The sequence below is a fragment of the Urtica dioica genome, chromosome 5 (genome assembly GCF_054948205.1).
Source record: "Urtica dioica subsp. dioica isolate 48M chromosome 5, U.dioica_male_clone48M_v1_H2, whole genome shotgun sequence".
Taxonomy (NCBI): Eukaryota; Viridiplantae; Streptophyta; class Magnoliopsida; order Rosales; family Urticaceae; genus Urtica; species Urtica dioica.
Window position 1 is genome coordinate 15,428,376 of NC_142760.1, and position 19,930 is coordinate 15,448,305.

General features: G+C 45.2%; 1 protein-coding gene and 1 pseudogene across 1 annotated transcript; both read left to right on the forward strand.

Annotated features, from left to right (window-relative positions):
- The first annotated feature begins 6,738 nt into the window (after window positions 1-6,738).
- ALDH11A3 (aldehyde dehydrogenase 11A3) lies at window positions 6,739-12,868 on the forward strand. Its single transcript, XM_089614990.1, has 9 exons — window positions 6,739-7,127; window positions 7,249-7,442; window positions 8,444-8,572; window positions 9,113-9,232; window positions 9,374-9,510; window positions 9,631-9,786; window positions 11,612-11,990; window positions 12,094-12,210; window positions 12,528-12,868. Exons 1-9 carry the CDS (start codon window positions 6,983-6,985, stop codon window positions 12,639-12,641), a joined length of 1,491 nt encoding a protein of 496 aa, XP_089471116.1. The 5' UTR covers window positions 6,739-6,982; the 3' UTR covers window positions 12,642-12,868.
- On the forward strand, window positions 10,626-11,604 carry LOC149397566 (leucine-rich repeat extensin-like protein 1 pseudogene; annotated as a pseudogene).
- Window positions 12,869-19,930: the final 7,062 nt, after the last annotated feature.

The following is a 19,930-nucleotide window of genomic DNA, read 5'->3' on the forward strand; positions in this document are numbered from 1 at the left end:
ATCTCGAGGAGACACGTAGAGTCGGCACGAGGAGTGTCAGTCGACTTATGGACTCGGGACCCAACTCGAGGACTCATGTAGAGCCTGCACGAGGAGTTACTTGAAGAGTCGGCACGAGGAGTATCAGTCGACTCGTGGACTCGAACTCGACTCGAGGAATGAACTCATCTCGAGGAGACACGTAGAGTCGGCACGAGGAGTGTCAGTCGACTCGTGGACTCGGGACTCAACTCGAGGACTCATGTAGAGCCTGCACGAGGAGTTACGTGAAGAGTCGGCACAAGGAGTATCAGTCGACTCGTGGACTCGAACTTGACTCGGGGAATGAACTCATCTCGAGGAGATATGTAGAGTCGGCACGAGGAGTATCAGTCGACTCGTGGACTCGGGACTCAACTCGAGGACTCATGTAGAGCCTGCACGAGGAGTTATGTGAAGAGTCGGCACGAGGAGTATCAGTTGACTCGTGGACTCGAACTCGACTCGAGGAATGAACTCATCTCGAGGAGAGATGTAGAGTCGGCACGAGGAGTATCAGTCGACTCGTGGACTCGGGACTCAACTCGAGGACTCATGTGGAGCCTGCACGAGGAGTTACGTGAAGAGTCGGCACAAGGAGTTCCGTCGACTCGTGGACTCGAACTCGACTCGAGGAATGAACCATCTCGAGGAGACACGTAGAGTCGGCACGAGGAGTGTCACTCAACTCGTGGACTCGGGACTCAACTCGAGGACTCATGTAGAGCCTGCACGAGGAGTTACGTGAAGAGTCTCTCTTTGGGACCTTCGGCCTGACCATCGACCCCTTGAGACTTTACTATTATTATTATGGGTAATTTAGCAAAATAGCCAACTTAAACGTTGAGAATTGCTAAATAGCCAAGGTTTTGTAAATAGTAGGTAAATAGCCATTTTTATATATTTACAAACGTAAATATCAAGTAAATAGCCACTGCCATATTAAGCCACGTCATCATTTATGCCTATTTACTTAATATTTACCAAACCTTGGCTATTTAGCAATATCAAACGTTTAAGTTGGCTATTTTTCTAATTTTTTGTATTATTATTTGTTTTCTGTTTCAAGAGAGTTAGCCCAACACGTTTGGGCGATTTGACGAACCGAATCCAAAGACGTTTGGACGAAGTGATGAGGTCGCTCCAGCTCGACTAGACGAAGCGGCGAGCTCGACTAGACGAAATGGCGAGCTCAACTAGACGAAGTGACGAGCTCGACTGGACGACGTGGCGAGCTCGACTGGACGAAGTGACAAGCTCGACTGGACGAAGTGACGAGCTCGACTGGACGACGTGGCGAGCTCGAAAGTGACGAGCTCGACCAGGCGAGGTGACGAGCTCGACCAGGCTAGGTGACGAGCTCGACCAGGCGAGGTGACGAACTCGACCAGGCGAGGTGACGAGCTCGACTTGGCGAACTGACGAGCTCGACTAGGCGAAGTGACGAGCTCGACTAGGCGAAGTGACGAGCTCGACTTGGTAAAGTGACGAGCTCGACTAGGCGAAGTGACGAGCTCGACTAGGCGAAGTGACGAGCTCGACTTGGCGAAGTGACGAGCTCGACTAGGCGAAGTGACGAGCTCGACTAGGCGAAGTGACGAGCTCGACTTGGCAAACTGACGAGCTCGACTAGGTGAAGTGACGAGCTCGACTTGGCAAACTGACGAGCTCGACTAGGCGAAGTGACGAGCTCGATTTGGCGAACTGATGAGCTCGATTTGGCGAGCTGACGAGCTCGACTAGGCGAAGTGATGAGCTCGACTTGGCGAACTGACGAGCTCTATTTGGCGAGCTGATGAGCTTGACTAGGCGAAGTGACGAGCTCGACTTGGCGAAGTGACGAGCTCGACTAGGCGAAGTGAGGAGGTCGACCAGGCGAGGTGACGAGCTCGACTTGGCGAAGTGACGAGCTCGACTAGGCGAAGTGACGAGCTCGACTAGGCGAAGTGACGAGCTCGACTTGGCGAAGTGACGAGCTCGACTAGGCGAAGTGACGAGCTCGACTAGGCGAAGTGACGAGCTCGACTTGGCAAACTGACGAGCTCGACTAGGTGAAGTGACGAGCTCGACTTGGCAAACTGACGAGCTCGACTAGGCGAAGTGACGAGCTCGATTTGGCGAACTGATGAGCTCGATTTGGCGAGCTGACGAGCTCGACTAGGCGAAGTGATGAGCTCGACTTGGCGAACTGACGAGCTCGATTTGGCGAGCTGATGAGCTTGACTAGGCGAAGTGACGAGCTCGACTTGGCGAAGTGACGAGCTCGACTAGGCGAAGTGAGGAGGTCGACCAGGCGAGGTGACGAGCTCGACTTGGCGAAGTGACGAGCTCGACTAGGCGAAGTGACGAGCTCGACTAGGCGAAGTGACGAGCTCGACTTGGCGAAGTGACGAGCTCGACTAGGCGAAGTGACGAGCTCGACTAGGCGAAGTGACGAGCTCGACTTGGCAAACTGACGAGCTCGACTAGGTGAAGTGACGAGCTCGACTTGGCAAAGTGACGAGCTCGACTAGGCGAAGTGATGAGCTCGACTTGGCGAACTGACGAGCTCGATTTGGCGAGCTGATGAGCTTGACTAGGCGAAGTGACGAGCTCGACTTGGCGAAGTGACGAGCTCGACTAGGCGAAGTGACGAGCTCGACCAGGCGAGGTGACGAGCTCGACTTGGCGAACTGACGAGCTCGACTAGGCGAATTGACGAGCTCGACTAGGCGAACTGACGTGCTCGACTTGGCGAACTGACGAGCTTGAAATCCCAACAATCCGTTACTCAACTCGAGGACTCATGTAGAGCCTGCACGAGGAGTTACGTGAAAAGTCTTTCTTTGGGACCTCTGGCCTAACCACCAGCCCCTCGAGACTTTATTATCATTATTTTTTTTTTCTGAGTTGTTGTTGAGTTGTTTTTGATTGAGCATTGATCCCTGTTAGCCCCCCGAGTTTCTTGCGTTTGTGAGACGAAGGCCAAGAAACTCTCGTGTTGGAGGTATACAATAGTGTGCGTTACATTTTGTCACGTGTGGAATAACTCTTTATTGCAATAAGGGGGTCGTTACACTTTGTCATGGCACTTGGCCTTCTTTGAAAAAAGGAAATTACATTTTCAAAATAAAGTGGTCACGCAGCCGATCGAGTTCGGGCGTGAGTTTAATGGCGGAAGCCGTGATAGCCGTCACGGCGAATGGTGGGAGCTTGTCTCTCTTTGGGACCTCCGTCCTAACCATCGGCCCCTTGAGATGCCTCATTCCCCCTGACGAGTCGGGCGCTCGGTCGGGGTTGTCACCTTGCTGACAGATGCGATGAATTCCTTGAGATCCCCACCTCGAATCAGGAAATCAATTTGCTTCCTAAGTTGGTAGCATTCAGTTGTTGCGTGTCCGTGATCTTGGTGATAGTCGCACTCTTGCTTCTATCCCGCGTCGCGGGGTCCGTCTTCAGCGGGGCCGGGCATCCTAGCTTTTCCTTGTGTAAGCTCAGGATCCGGTCGGGCGTTGTGTTGAGAGGGACGAAGGATTGCTTCGGGGTCGGAAAGGGAAGGTCATTAGGGACTCGACCCCTTCTACGTCTCTTCCTTCGCGAGTCGGGACCGACGGCTGATGCGGCGAGTGTGGTGGCGCGTTTCTTGTTGGGTGCACAGCTAGCAGTGTCAGGTGGTTGGCGTCCCAAGATGACCTCGCTCGCGATCTCGCGTCGGGCGTCGAGTTTATCTCTCAAGTTGAACTCGTGAACCTCTCTTTGAGAACTGAGGTGGTCCCTCAAGTCTCCGGAGGCCGTCCCTATCACCCTTGTTAAGGGTGTGTCATTCTCGACGTTGTCAACTTCACGAGGGTTTTGGACGCAGATGGTGAGCTTGGAGCGTCCCTTTCGGGACCTCGAGACTGAGCGTCCTCGGGTATTGCGCGAGCTTTGACGCCTTGACGTGGTCGCCCGAGGGTGTCCCCTCGAGGGCGCGTGCGCGTGCCCATCAGAAAGTTGACGTCTCGACGCGGTCGCCCGAGGGTGTCCCCTTGAAAGCGTGCGCGTGCGTCCACTTTCGTGAACAGCGTGGTCGAGGTTGGTCTCGTGGTTGACGCCGTCGACGTTGTTGGAGTCGAGGAGGTCGGCGATGAGCGCGCCGGTGACGCCGGGGCGGTCTAGGAGTTCGGCGAGCCTTCGAGCCGTGTCCTCTCGGACTGCGGCCTCGGGGTCATTCGCCGGGTCTCGGGGCTGGCTCTCGTTATCACGAGGTTGCCCTCCAAGACGACGCGCGGGGCTTCGGGGGCCGTACCTCGAGCTAGTCGCTCGGGCGCCCATGGAGGTGGCGGGGACATGACCCATCTCTCGAGAGTCGTAGAAGTGAGAAGAGGAGTGGTAGAGGGGATGTGTCGCCAAGGTCGAGATCCCCTCCTTCTAGCGCCAAAATGTTGTCGCTGTTTTTCGGACAACGATTTAGGAGTCAAAGGCGGTTAGACCCAAGGCCGGACCAAGTGGCCTCGCCTTGACTCGAGCGTGTCGGACTTGGTATCCCAAGTCTTCCCTTAGCTGTGAATGGTGTTTGAGCTCGCCGGCATACCTGAAAATGATAGGAGAACCGTGAGATAAGAAGGGAAAACAGAGGGGGTGCCTCTGTTTACCTCTCCGACGCTCAACATTAGTGGGATTGAGGTGGATTATAGAGGTTTAGAGGTGGTGAGAGGCCAAAGATGAGCGAAACGAGTGAAGTACGAGTTCGACAGCGTTTCGGGCCTCAAAATTGGATTACCTGGACCAGGGGAGGGGCCCTGGTATTTATAGGCGACCAAGGGGTGCTTTGGGCATCCCCTTGGCCGAGGGCCGGCTCTGAGGCGGCCTTGGAGAGGAAGGACGGCTCTGAGGCGGCCTTGGACGAGCGCCGGCTCTGAGCCGGCCTTGGACGAGCGCCGACTCTGAGCCGGCCTTGGACGAGCGCCGGCTCTGAGCCTACCTTGGACGAGCACCGGCTCTGAGGCGGCCTTGGACGAGCGGCGGCTCCGAGTCGGCCTTGGACTGGCGCCGGCTCTGAGCCGGCCTTGGACGGGCGCCGTCTTTGAGTCGGCCGTGGGCGGGGGAGTCTCTGGACGGCCGCCAGCGTGGCTGCCGTCGATCTACCGGGCCAAGACGGACAGGTAACAGGTATCAATTGAAGATCCACTGCTGGAAGAATCGTAAAGAATTAACCCAGCCGCGTTTTCTAAGCAAAAATTGGAACAAAAACAGTTATACAACTACAAAGAAACCTATATGGTTTTAGTTAATCAAATTTACTCAAACGATTAATTAAATTAAATGAAAACCTTGTAATTCATCGGATGCACTTCGAGAATGAGATTGTGATGCCATTAACGTTAGTGTACTGAAAAATATGAACACTGAAGATTTAATAATCATAAATATACAAACAAATACTAAACGAACAAAAGACACAAATAAGAAATCAGTAAATTAAATTAACTCATCCGGTTAATTAATAAACGTATCGTCCCTAAAATAAAATAAAAGCTTGATTTGTCTAAGAACGATGATAAATCAACAATAGGATTGACAGAACACACCGAAATTGAATAAACGAAACATCAATAGAGAATTTTTTGTAATTGATGAATCAAATACAAAACCACAAAAAAAAAAAACAGCAACTTACCAGAAAATTCAAAGAAGATCGTTCGTTATGCAATGACGATGATGATGATGATCGCAAAAGCTTGTTTGATTGTGAAAATCTCGGAGACAAAAGCCTGTTTGATCGCAAACCACAAAAAGCAAAAAACAAAAATTCAGAGAACACCAAGCTTGTTTGAGCGTGAACGATCTTGCGATGATGATAAGAATTAGGAAATTCAGAGAAGATCGTTCGTTACCAGGACAAACGATCTTGCGATGATGATGATGATCGTAAAAGCTGGTTTGATGGTTGGATTCTGGACAGAGAACGCCCAGCTTGTTTGTTTGAGCGTGAATTTGTTTGTTTGAGCTTGTTTGAGCGAATGTATATAGTGAAGGGTATAATTGTCAGCTGAGAAAAAATGGGCTATTTCCTTAATTAAATAAAACTTTGGCTATTCCCCTAATAAGAAGTGTAAGGTGGGCTAGTGACAACAAAATTCACTATGAATTTTATCATCCATTATACAATTTTTAATAAATCTATTTCAATAATCAATATTGTACTCATATCTTCTAATCCCTACTCCAGTTCAAGTATCATATATGTTTAGATAATTTCTATGGCTGCAAAGGATAACAAAAATATTATTAACAATTGCTTACAATTCCCTCGTTAAAACTGACGCAAGCAACTTGTGTGACACTTTAACTTTCAAATGGTTATATTTGGCGTCACAGCTCAAAAGTACCACTCTCTAGTCTCTAGAACTTTCACATAACAAATAATAATAATAATAATAATAAGGGGAAATTGTGGCAACAATACTCACTGTTTGATCAAAATATTATTTATATACTCAAAGTTTTTTTTCTTTGGCAAAAATACCACATGTTACGTTATAGTGGGTCTGTTACTATTCGGACCGTTAAGTTCAAACAGAAATTTTAACAGCAAAGTATTTACGTGTAACTGAATTTGAAACTTTGAGTATTTTTGCTAAAGAAAAAAAAGAATGAGTATATAGATATTGTTTTGTCCAAGTATTTTTGCTACCATTTTCCCTAATAATAATAAAAGAAAACGGAAAAAAAAGCCCACTTGGCAAGCGTAGAACCACCATCTAAGTTCTACCCAACCTCTTCCCGATGTGCATTCTAGTGGCTTAGCTTCTTCCTCATTCAAAGTTCAAAGCCACACAACAAAAGTGTCATAAATACACAAATTGAGTAAAACTCAAGATATATATACTTCTCTTCACCACTTCACTCCTCATCTTCCTCTCACCAAATCACAATTATTTCTCTTTTCTGGGCTTTTGAGCTATTTTCAAGATTTCTTTTTTTGTAATTCATAATTTTAAAAATGGCTGGGACAGGAGTTTTTGAAGAAATTTTGGATGGAGATGTGTACAAGTATTATGTGAATGGAGAGTGGAGGAAATGTGCTTCAGGCAAAAGTGTCTCCATAATCAACCCAACCACTAGAAAGACTCAGTACAAGGTTCAAGGTAATTTTTTGCTTAGTTGAACCATGCATTGCTGTTACAAAGTAAGTATTTAATTGTTATTTGTCTAATTTATTTGCAAGTTTAGTTCAGTGACTATTTCTTTTTCACGTTATTATAATAGCATGTTCTCAAGAGGAGGTGAACCAGGTGATGGAAATAGCAAAAGCAGCACAGAAATCATGGGCTAAGACTCCTCTGTGGAAGAGAGCAGAGTTGCTGCATAAAGCTGCTTCTATTCTCAAGCAACACAAAGCTCCCATTGCTGAGTGTCTTGTTAAAGAAATTGCTAAACCTGCCAAAGACTCAGTCATTGAGGTATTTCATCTATATGTCTTCTTGTGTAAAATAATATCATGTTTCCCTAAAAAAAATAATAAAAAAAATAAAGTCTGGGTTTATTATGTTGTGAACTTTCTTTGGTGTTTTTTTTTCATTTTTTTTTAATTTTAATTCACGAATACTAATTATTATTTTGGTATATTATGTTTGGGTATTTTTAGGTTAGATGTTGGAAATATGAAATTGTTTGGGCTGTGTTATATATCAATTAGGTTAGAAGTTCAATTTTAAATGCGAGACTAAGCCCTCGGCTAACTGAGGATTTTGCATAAGTTAATTGAATTTTATCTTAAAACCAATTGGTGTTAAGTAGAGAGGTCCAACTAATACATGAAGACATATTTATCACACAATCAATGTGTGACTTTTCCATTTCAATACTTTCTCTCACGCGTACCGTGACCAGACCGAATGACAATCACTTCGTTCGTGTGGGCCGGGTCAAATTCAAGTTGTGTAAATGTACAAGACTCTGACACCATGTTGAATTCCATCTTAAAACCTATTGGTGTCAAGTGAAGAGGTCCAATTAATATATAAACACATGTTCATTCACACACACAACCAATGACTTTTCCACTTAAATAAGTTGAGCATAATAATATTTATCGTTTTTATTAGATCAATCAGCAGAATGCTAAACTTACTTTTCTGGGCCAGTTTGGAATTGGATGAGTGTAAAAAATTTGGCCAAACCTTCAAAATTTCTAGCAATGACGAAATAAATCAAAACGCTTACTGCCAGAGAGAGTGGAGAGATCTAGTCCTTTAATTTAATTAGAACTATCATGTAATATTTCTATTTTCACGAACAAAACTCTGTAATTTCAGTTTCAATTCAATATAGTTCATTTTTTATTTTATAAGTTTAGAAAGTTATGCTCATGTAGTTTCTATTTAATGTGCGTGTGATCACGTGAATGCCAATTTTTAAATTTTTGAAAGTTAATAATTTTTTTTCTTGGAATTTTATGAAGGTTGTGAGGTCTGGAGATCTGGTGTCTTACACTGCAGAGGAAGGAGTCAGAATTCTCGGAGAAGGGAAATTTTTGGTTTCTGATAGTTTCCCAGGAAATGAAAGGACAAAGTACTGTCTCACTTCAAAGGTATTTATCTAAAATCAGTATCCATTCTTTATTTCTATACTTCCATTAAAGTTTCTTTTGTTCATAATCTTTCCTTTATTGAATATAACTGTATATGAATATGTACAAACATCAAAACATGCAAAATTAGTTTGGTTTAGTGACGCAATCATGAAACAGATTGGTTGGTTATTCGAATAAATAAAATAGTAACAAAAAAAAAAAGAAAGAAAAAAATTTCTTATTGGCATTTATCCGTGTCTATTATCTATAACCATATACTGCTGAGATAAGAAAATATAAAATACTAGTGTTTTCTTGTCAATTCTATGGTGGTCAAGTCAACGGTTAGTTATTTTAATGACTTTCTTAACTCTTATTAACATAAGTTACAATTTTTTTATATTAGAATTTTTGGTACAGTAAAAATAAAAATAAAAGGTTTTTTATATTGTAGGTAAGCAACTAGGAATAAATAATTGCAAACCAACACAACAACATCTTTAAGAATTACTAGTTTCCGAAGTAAATAAATAATGTATAATAAATTTTGTGGAACAGATTCCTCTCGGGGTGGTTTTAGCGATCCCGCCATTTAATTATCCGGTAAATCTCGCCGTCTCGAAAATCGCCCCTGCATTGATTGCCGGGAATTCCCTCGTCCTCAAGCCTCCGACTCAGGTGTTTCCATATTTATAATTACACAACACTATTACAACTAAATTATAATGTAATATCAAGACACATTAATAATACAATAAATTCAAAATAAATAGCTAATTTCGTCATATGTTGCGCATCTTTATTTTTTTTTTTTTTCAGGGAGCAGTTTCTTGTCTCCACATGGTTCACTGCTTCCACTTGGCCGGGTTTCCAAAAGGCCTAATCAGCTGTGTCACGGGCAAAGGCTCCGAGATCGGCGACTTTCTTACAATGCACCCCGGAGTGAATTGCATAAGGTGAATTAAAATACATGCTTTTTCAAATAATTATTTTACTATGAATTTTATTTATGAGTTGGTAGTTATTCGCAAGCCATTATTTCTTGTCTTATATAAGTCCCGGGTTGTCCAAATCAGCTTCACCGGAGGTGACACGGGAATCGCAATTTCGAAGAAGTCGGGGATGGTTCCTCTGCAGATGGAGTTGGGAGGCAAAGATGCGTGCATTGTGCTCGAGGACGCCGACCTAGATTTGGTCGCCGCTAACATCATTAAAGGAGGCCTCTCTTACAGGTAATTCATAAGATACTGTTTTAAAAGAAATTTAGTATAATAGGTATACTTGGGGTACTTTTATTTTAATTACAAAAATAGGTACAATTAGCGATTTAGGAAATATTTGTATAGTAAATTATAAAGGTGTGGGTTAAAGTAACTTTTAGGTTACTCTTAAGAAATAGACACAAATATTAAAAATGAATAAATGTCAATTTTTTTTTTTTTTTTTTTTTTTTTATAAACTTTATAAGCAGTTTTTTTATTAACCACGATTAATTTAAAATAGTATGAGAAGTAGGTCTTAACTGGTGTCAAAATAATCATCTTATCAGGACTTTGCGTCGGTACCAACTTTATTAAAATAGTGGTCTAGATCACGAGTTATATATCTTTTAGGACTCGGCGAGGAGGGATAATAGACATTGATTGAATTTTACATATATGTGATTATTAACTTTAGTATCATTGCGAATTAGACTTGCATCCAAATTACTCAATTTTTTCAGTTTAATTAAAAAAACAATTATGCAATCTTGGCTAAAGTTCATGTTTAGAAAGGTAAGACAGTTATAGCTAAATTGAAAATTTTGGTTCATCACAGTTGTCCTTAACCGAAGATGACCCGGTTCAACTTTATCAATGCGTTAATTTTTTAGCCGAAATTTCTGGCCCCGGTTAATGAATGACTTGAAAAATCCTTAACTCAAAATTTTAAGTGATAAAACGCATGTAAAAGATTAATGGGTTGTTTGGTAACGTTTTTATTTTTTGTTTTTTGTTTTTAAAAATAAAAAAGTGACCGTTAGGCAAAAAAACGTGTTTGATAAAGTCATTTTTGTTTTTTGTTTTAAAAAATTGGGGAGAGAATAAAACAAAAACTGGAGAATAAAAAAAACTTGTTTTCAAAATTTTTAAAAACAAAAACTCGATCGTCTCTTTATTTTCTTAAACGAAAACAAAAACAGACCTTGGTCGCCGATCCGCAGAACTTCACCGCCACGTGGACCGGTCCTTCGGTCTGTTCCTACACCGGAGTCTTCTGCGCTCCGTCGCCGTGGAACCCTAAACTCCGAGTGGTCGCCGGAATCGATCTGAACCACGGCGACATCGCCGGCTACCTCCCGTCGGAGCTCGGCCTCCTCACCGACCTCTCTCTCTTTCACGTCAACTCGAACCGCTTCTGCGGCGTCGTTCCGGAGTCTTTCCGGCGACTGAAGCACCTCCACGAGCTGGATCTCTCGAACAACCGATTCACCGGCGGATTTCCGTCGCTGGTGCTGTTCCTCCCTCGCCTGAAGTTCCTCGACCTCCGATTCAACGAGTTCGAAGGTCCGGTGCCTCCGAAGCTCTTCGACCGCCAGATGGACGCGATCTTCCTGAACGGCAACCGGTTCCGCCTCGGAATTCCGGCGAATCTCGGAAACTCGCCGGTCTCCGTGCTCATCCTGGCGAACAACGATCTCGGCGGCCGTCTTCCCCGGAGCATCGGGAAAATGATTACCAAACATGTTTTTATTTTTTATTTTTAAAAATAAAAAACAAAAACACGACTACCAAACATGTTTTTATTCTTTAAAAATTAGAAAACAAAACAAAACATAATTTGTATTTTTAAAAACAAAAAACAAAAATGTTACCAAAGAGGCCCTAAATTTATGCTATGCTACATCATTCAGCTAGGCTAATTTATAATATATGTGATCACGTACTATTTCTGTTTGAAATCATAATCAGAAATGCCAATAAACGAGTAATAGTTATTATACCCATTCAAATTTAATGTATAAAACACGTTGATCAATTAGAGTTTCAATTTGATTTAAAAAAAAAAAAAAAAAAGCGGTCAGAGATGCACAGCGGTGAAGGTCATCCTGGCGATGGAATCGGTGGCGGACGCCCTCGTGGAGAAAGTCAACGCCCGGGTGGCAAAACTGACGGTGGGCCCACCGGAGGAGGACTGCGACATCACTCCAGTGGTGTCGGAGTCGTCTGCGAACTTCATCGAGGGACTCGTGAGCGACGCCAAAGAGAAAGGAGCCACATTTTGCCAGCCTTACAAGAGAGAAGGCAACCTCGTATGGCCCGTGTTATTGGACCATGTCAGGCCCGATATGAGGATAGCCTGGGAAGAGCCTTTTGGGCCCGTCTTGCCTCTCATTCGTATCAACTCCGCCGAAGAAGGGATTCACCACTGCAATGCTAGCAATTTCGGACTCCAGGTACAATCACTTTGTCATATTCTTCTCGACTATAGTTTTATGCTTGCAAAATATTTCGTATAATTTGAGAAGTTGGTCACTTGACTCCTATTATCTCAAACAGGGTTGTGTCTTTACAAAAGACATAAACAAGGCGATCTTGATCGGCGACGCAATGGAAACGGGGACGGTCCAGATTAACTCTGCGCCGGCTCGTGGGCCCGATCATTTTCCTTTTCAGGTAAGCTCTCAATGAACTCCAAGAATTTATATATACACGGTCATTTTCCCTTAGTAATAAATTACACTTTTTTCTAGTTTTTTTTTTTTCTCTATCTAAAAATTTACAAATTAACCCCCTTGAACCTTTTTTTTTCTACATATTAACGTCGTTAATTTACATCATTGGGTCCGTCCATATATATATATATTATAATCAAATTTTAACCGACTCTATTGCTACTTTCTCTATTTTTTTATGTCAAGTGTTTTATTTGTTTATATATGTGTTAGCGAATTAAAGAGAAAATAATGAAAAAAATTAAATGAAAAACGCAGGGTATAAAAGACAGTGGAATTGGATCACAAGGAATCACGAATAGCATTAACATGATGACCAAAGTGAAGACGACCGTGATAAACTTGCCAAGCCCTTCTTACACCATGGGATAGTTGCTATGAGTCTATGGATAGTCACCAGCACTTGGTAATGATGTAGTAGATAACATTAGTGCAATGTGGATGAACAATTTAGTGATCGCGTTTTATATTATTGTGGTTCTAGTGAATAATGGGAATGCCCTTGACAAATCAATCCACCAACGCCGTACTATCTCAACATTGAATTTAGATTTTTATTTTTAGTTGGCTTGGCATAATTTCTATGTTCTTTTTAAGAACTAAGTTGTGAAATTCTGTTTAGAGTAAAAGGCAAGATATCGTACACAATGTAGCAGCAATATGTCCGACAACTTGCTTTAACATAGATAATGGATAATTAACAAAACAGTGCGTAAAAATAAAGACACACAATATGATAACAGAGTTCGATGTAACATCACCTACGTCTGGGGGTTCACAGCCAGTGGAAATGATTTCACTATCAAGTAGTCACTAGTACAAACAAGGATTTATATGAACAATACATATACCAATGCCCTAGAAACTGTTACTACAACTGATTACCAAAAATGGGACTCCCCATGAATTTGAGATCCCTCTCAATTCCACTCTTCAAGAACGTCCTGTTGCTTGGTCAACTTCAATCTCAACATACGTGAAGACTTCAATCACACAATCACAAAACCCAATCCCACAGACACTCAGACTTTTGAAGTAGTGTTTGGAGAATTACACCGCTCTTATCAAAACAAATAGTCTCCCATTCTGCCAGTCGTGCACGTCTAGGAAACCTAAGTATTTTGATAAAGCGTCAAGAACTGCTAAAGAGGTAGCACTCGGCTTTTATGGCAGTCATACAAGTCTGGAAGTCAATCTAGGGTTTCCTTACCCATAAACGCGTGAAGATCATCAAAGAAAGTCTTCAGCGATAAGATTTGGCAATATAGGAAACTTACCAAAATTACAGTCTATATATGCACAAAGAGAAAGATTAAGCCAACACATAACGTAACAACAAACTCCCCCTTTGGCTATTTTTTAGGCAAACACTTCCAGAGCAGTTCTCGGTCAGATAAAGTCTCAGTCAAAATAAATGACATGATAGACTACCTCTTCCCCTGATTGCCTCAAAAACAAAGCAAAGGCAAGGATAAACCAAAACAAGGGAAGGCAAATATTTGAAAAATAAGCACACGAGAACTGAAGCAAACAACACCTAATCACCACAATCAACATAGCATACCGAAGAGGAGAGCAGAGGCTGATCACAAAGAGAAGCCAAAGAGTGTATCAACTAGAGCATAAACAACTAAAGGTGACCAAATATTCAAATAGTACAGACTAAATAAAGAGAGACTCTAGAGAGTAAGAGTTTTGGCAGAACCTTTATCATCGTCATCTTCATCTTCCTCTTCACCACTATCAGGCACATCTTCTTCCTCGTCATCGTCTTCATCTTCATTCTCTTCATCTTCTTGAGCAGGCTAAGCAGTCTGTGCCGGCTGTGTTGGAATTGGTCTAGGGTTTAGAAAAGATTTAACGCTTCTAGCAAGCGGCAGAAAATAAAAATTTTCTTTTAAACAAGTAAAACGATTTTACTAACCTAGACAAAGAGCAATAACATGTTATTATTAAATTAAAGCTATTAAAGAGCATTACTCGTTTACTAACCTTTATCGAAGCTTGATCGTTGAGAAGCTTTTGTAAAGGTTGAATCGCTCGTCTCCCCACTAAGCTCGTATTTCTTCGTTCTTCGGGAACTCGAGTAACCACGAAAGTTTCTATCACATAAATCACTCGAGGTAAGAAGGAATTAGTGTCTGGGCACTTTTAAACACAACGACTCAATAACAAGTCTTAGAGTCGAAGAGCTAAAATAAACACTAGGTCAAATGTGGACCTAGGTGCCAAAACAAAAACGAAAAGAGCTAGAGAGAGAGAGAGAGTTGGGCGGCCACAATGTCTAGAGAGAGAAACAATGAGAATGAGCGCCCTATTTATAGGAGAGGAATTACCTTCAACAGGGTAGTTTCCTTTTCTATAGAATATCACATATCCATGAGCAAAATTTGCCCTCCTTCTCTTTAAGTCACACGGCCATCATGGCTTCTAGAAGCCTTGGATTTGTTTCCTCTTTTGCTTCATCTCTTGCTTTGGCCGAAATCCCTCTTGCCTTCTAGAGGAAATTGGTTTCCTCTTTTTCTTTTGGCAAGTATCTTCATACATCAATGCACAAAATAATCTCTCTTTTTCTCTCTTTTTTGGGCGGCCAAGGGGCTTCTAGAAGGAGCTTCTCGATGTTTCTTCATTTGTTCATGACAACATAAGAAAAACCCATTAAGAATTTTCAAGTAAAATTCCATGAAATGAAATTAACCCTCAAGGCCCAAAAATCTCATCATGGCCGAGCGATATTTGTCATCATATGACAATGTCAAAAAATTTATTGACATTCATTTCATCCTATGTCCAAAAAGACAAAAATGCCCTTTAGACAATTTTCGTAAAACTTGTCTCGTTCTTGTTTTGACTTAGCTTCTAGTTTAACTAATCCTACTCGATATGACTTGTGACAGTGACCTCATGGATCCAAATGAACAAAGCTTGAGCTAACACACTTGAACTCAAAAGTTCACAAACCTTTTCCAAGTTTAGCTTAATGTCAACTGACTCCAGTAAAGAGTTGACACTTAGAATCTCTCGGTTCAAATGAATTTATTTTCTACTCAAGAATTCAACTTAATTGTGATGAGTGGATCCACTAAATATTATCTATGTTTACCCTTCATGAATATCATCAGCTAGTCGGGATTTACAAAATTACCATTTTACCCTTTTAACTTTTATTTCCTCAACTCCTTTCTAGCTTGTGAGTAAGTTAGAAACAATGTATTGACGTTGAGCTAACAAGTCAAATTGATTCATCCAAAAGACTCATCACTCAATTTGGACAGTGGCCAGTTCATTTATTCACATTCCAAGGAACAAAGAATGAGGTGATATACATTGCATTTCAGCAATCTTGTACATGAATTCCATATCTATGAGATCTTCACAAAGTTACTCATGACAACTTTATATCTTAGTACTTCACCAATAGGTCAAGTTCAGAATCACATAGTGAATCCAAACTCTGATTTTCTCAAATAAGAATACGTAAGCTATGAAATGATGTGTCTCATTTCAGGATTGAGGTAAGCATGATGCAATTCATACATACTGACTTTGAGACATAAGAGGTTAAATGGTTTGTTCTTATTCTGTCTCTAGAAGTGCACTGGTCAATTCAATACCTTCAGAAGATACTGTTGTCGCTGTTTTTCGGACAACTATTTAGGAGCCAAAGACGGTTAGACCCAAGGGCGGACCAAGTGGTCTCGTCTTGACTCGAGCGTGTCGGACCCGGTATCCCGAGTCGTCCCTTAGCTGTGGATGTCCCTTGAGTTCGTTAGAGTACCTGAAAAGGAGTAGAGAACACGTGAACTACCAAGGGGAAACAGGGGGGGTGCCCCTGTTTACCTCTCCGACGCTCAACATTAGTGAGATTGAGGTGGAGTATAGAGGTTTTAGGGGTGTTTAGAGGCCAAAGCTTGAGAGAAACGAGCGAGGTACGAGTTCGACAGCGTTTCAGTACTCAAGAATGGATTACCTCGACTAGGGGAGCGGCCCCTGTATTTATAGGCAGCCAAGGGGTGGTTTGAAGACCCCTTGGCCGAGTGAGCAAGGTTGGGCCGGCCTTGGAGGAGGGCCGGCCTTGGAGTGCCGGCCTTGGAGAGCCGGCCATGGAGGAGGGCCGGCCTTGGAGGGCCGGCCATGGAGAGCCGGCCATGGAGGAGGGCCGGCCTTGGAGAGCCGGCCATGGAGTGCCGGCTGTTGTTGGCCCGTCTAGGGCCAACGGGATCAAGGTCATCACTTCGACACACATGGCTGGTACGAGATCTTTGGCGGCGAAACCCCGACTCAACCAGGGGCCGGCCCAAACCAATGGCCAAGTCAAAACCCAGCCACGGGCCGAGTCAACGGCTCACCCGGCCATTGGCTGGGTCAAATGGCTCACTCGGCCATTGGACAGTTCACTCGGCCAATGGCCGAGTGAACCCCTCAGCCACCAAGGCAGTTCACTCGGCCATTGGCCGAGTGAACCTTCCAGCAGTTCACTCGGCCAATGGCCGAGTGAACCCCTCAGCCACCAAGGCAGTTCACTCGGCCATTGGCCGAGTGAACCTTCCAGCAGTTCACTCGGCCAATGGCCGAGTGAACCCCTCAGCCACCAAGGCAGTTCACTCGGCCATTGGCCGAGTGAACCTTCCAGCAGTTCACTCGACCAATGGCCGAGTGAACCTTCCAGTCGCCGAGACAGTTCACTCGGCCATTGGCCGAGTGAACCTTCCAGCAGTTCACTCGGCCAACGGCCGAGTGAACCTCCCTGCTGCCTCAGCAGTTCACTCGGCCATTGGCCGAGTGAACCTTCCAGCAGTTCACTCGGCCAATGGCCGAGTGAACCTCAGCCGGCCCAATGCCTTCACTCGGCCAATGGCCGAGTGAACCTCACCACCATGTTCACTCGACCATTGGCCGACCCAGCCTCCTCCAAGGCCGACCCAAGCATCCTCACTCGGCCAAGGGGTCTTCAAACCACCCCTTGGCTGCCTATAAATACCAAGGCACCCCCCTTGGTCCAGGTAATCCATTCTTGAGCACTGAAACGCTGCCGAACTCGTACCTCGCTCGTTTCTCTCAAGCTTTGGCCTCTAAACACCCCTAAAACCCCTATACTCCACCTCAATCACACTAATGTTGAGCGTCGGAGAGGTAAACAGGGGCACCCCCCCCTGTTTCCCCTTTGTAGTTCACGTGTTCTCTACTCCTTTTCAGGTACTCTGACGAACTCGAGGGACATCCACAGCTAAGGGACGACTCGGGACACCGGGTCCGACACGCTCGAGTCAAGACGAGACCACTTGGTCCGGCCTTGGGTCTAACCGTCTTTGGCTCCTAAATAGTTGTCCGAAAAACAGCGACAACATTTTGGCGCTAGAAGGAGGGGATCTCTCGACCTTGGCAACACATCCCCTCTACCAGTCTACTTCTCACTTCTACGACTCTCGAGAGATGAGTCGTAGCCCCGCCACCTCCGTGGGCGCCCGAGCGACTAGCTCGAGGCACGACCTCAAAAGCTCCGCGTACCGTCTCGAAGGGCAACCTCGTGATAACGAGAGCCAGCCCCGAGACCCGGCGAATGACCCCGAGGCCGCAGTCCGAGAGGACACGGCTCGGAGGCTCGCCGAGCTCCTAGACCGCCCCGGCGTCACCGGCGCACTCATCGCCGACCTCCTCGACTCCAACAACGTCGACGACGTCAACCTCGAGACCGACCTCGACCACCTTGCTCACGAAAGGGGACGCACGCGCACACTTCCAAGGGGACACCCTCGGGCGGCCGCGCCGAGACGTCAACTTTCTTATGAGCACGCGCACGCGCCATCGAGGGAACACCCTCGGGCGACCACGTCAAGGCGTCAAAACTCGCGCAATACCCGAGGACGCTCGGTCTCGAGGTCCCGAAAGGGACGATCCAAGCTCACCGTCCGCGTCCAAAACCCTTGTGAAGGTGACAACGTCGATGGTCTCGGCCCCCGCCAAAGGCGTCGCCCGAATGACGCGCCCTTAACAAGGGTGATAGGGACGGCCTCCGGAGACTTGAGAGACCGCCTCAACTCTCAAAGAGAGAATCACGAGTTCGACTTGAGAGAAAAACTCGACGCTCAGCGTGAGACCGCGATCGTCTTGGGGCAGCAACCACCCAACACTGATCAAGCACCCAACCAAAAGCGCGCGGCCACGCTTGTGATGCCGGCCGTTGGTCCCGAGTCACGAAGGAAACGGCGCCGGAAGGGTCAAGTCCCTAATGACCACCCTTCTCCAGCCCCAAAGCGATCCTTCGTCTCGCTCAACACAACGCCCGACCGAATCCTGAGCTTACGCCACGATGAGCTGGGAAGCCCCGCTCCACTCACAAAGGACCCCGCAAAGCGAGATCGAAGCAGATTCTGTGAATACCACAAAGATCACGGGCACGTGACGATCGAATGCAAGCAGCTCAAGAAGCGAATTGATTCCCTAATTTGAGTTGGGAATCTCAGGGAATTCGTTGCGTCTACTAGCAAGCCATGATGGTCGCGACTTCGACATTCACGCCCGAACTCGATCGGCTTCGTGATCACTTTCATTTCAAAAATGTAATTTCCTTTTTTCAAAGAAGGCCAAGTGCCATGGCAAACTGTAGTGACCCCCTTATGGCAATAAAGAGTTATTTCACACACGAAAAAATGTAACGCATACTATTGTATACCTCTAACGCGAGAGTTTCTCAACCTTTGTCTCACAAACGCAAGAAACTCGGGGGGCTAACAGGGACCAACGCTCAATCAAAACGCTCAATCAAAAAAACAATTCAACAACAACTCAAAAAATAAAAATAAGAGAGACTCTTCACATGTCTCCTCGAGATGAATTCGTTCCTCGAGTCGAGCTACGAGTCCGCGAGTCGACCGATACTCCTCGCGCCCACTCTTCACAAAACTCCTCGTGCAAGCTCTACGTGAGTCCTCGAGTCGAGTTCGAGTCCACGAGTCGACCAATACTCCTCGTGCCCACTCTTCGCATCTCTCCTCGAGATGAATTCGTTCCTCGAGTCGAGCTACGAGTCCGCGAGTCGACCGATACTCCTCGCGACAACTCTTCACGAAACTCCTCGTGCAGACTCTACAAGAGCCCTCGAGTTGAGTCCCAAGTCCACAAGTCAACTAACTATTCCTCGTGCAGGCTCTACATGAGCCCTCGAGTTGAGTCTTGAGACCGCGCTCGCCGCCCAGCTCGTCGGCCGAAAGGCAACGAGTTACAAATGGGTTCAAGGCTTGCGTCCGCCAGGGCGTATCTGGTCAAGCCAGCGCCCACGGGAAACCTCGCCACACAAATGTGGCATCGCGCTCGCCGCCCAGCTCGTCGGCCGAAAGGCAACGAGTTACAAATGGGTTCAAGGCTTGCGTCCGCCAGGGCGTATCTGGTCAAGCTAGCGCCCACGGGAAACCTCGCCACACAAATGTGGCATCGCGCTCGCCGCCCAGCTCGTCGGCCGAAAGGCAACGAGTTACAAATGGGTTCAAGGCTTGCGTCCGCCAGGGCGTATCTGGTCAAGCCAGCGTCCACGGGAAACCTCGCCACACAAATGTGGCATCGCGCTCGCCGCCCAGCTCGTCGGCCGACAGGCAACGAGTTACAAATGGGTTCAAGGTCTGCGTCCAGAATAAAGACGCGCAAATCGATTATGCCTTCGTTGG

Excerpts from the sequence above, each read along its gene's own strand:
- ALDH11A3 (XM_089614990.1), top strand. The coding sequence starts at position 6,983 with ATGGCTGGGACAGGAGTTTTTGAAGAAATTTTGGATGGAGATGTGTAC. Across the intron at positions 8,573-9,112 it reads AGTACTGTCTCACTTCAAAG|ATTCCTCTCGGGGTGGTTTT; the intron begins GTATTTATCTAA and ends TTTGTGGAACAG. Across the intron at positions 11,991-12,093 it reads CTAGCAATTTCGGACTCCAG|GGTTGTGTCTTTACAAAAGA; the intron begins GTACAATCACTT and ends TATCTCAAACAG.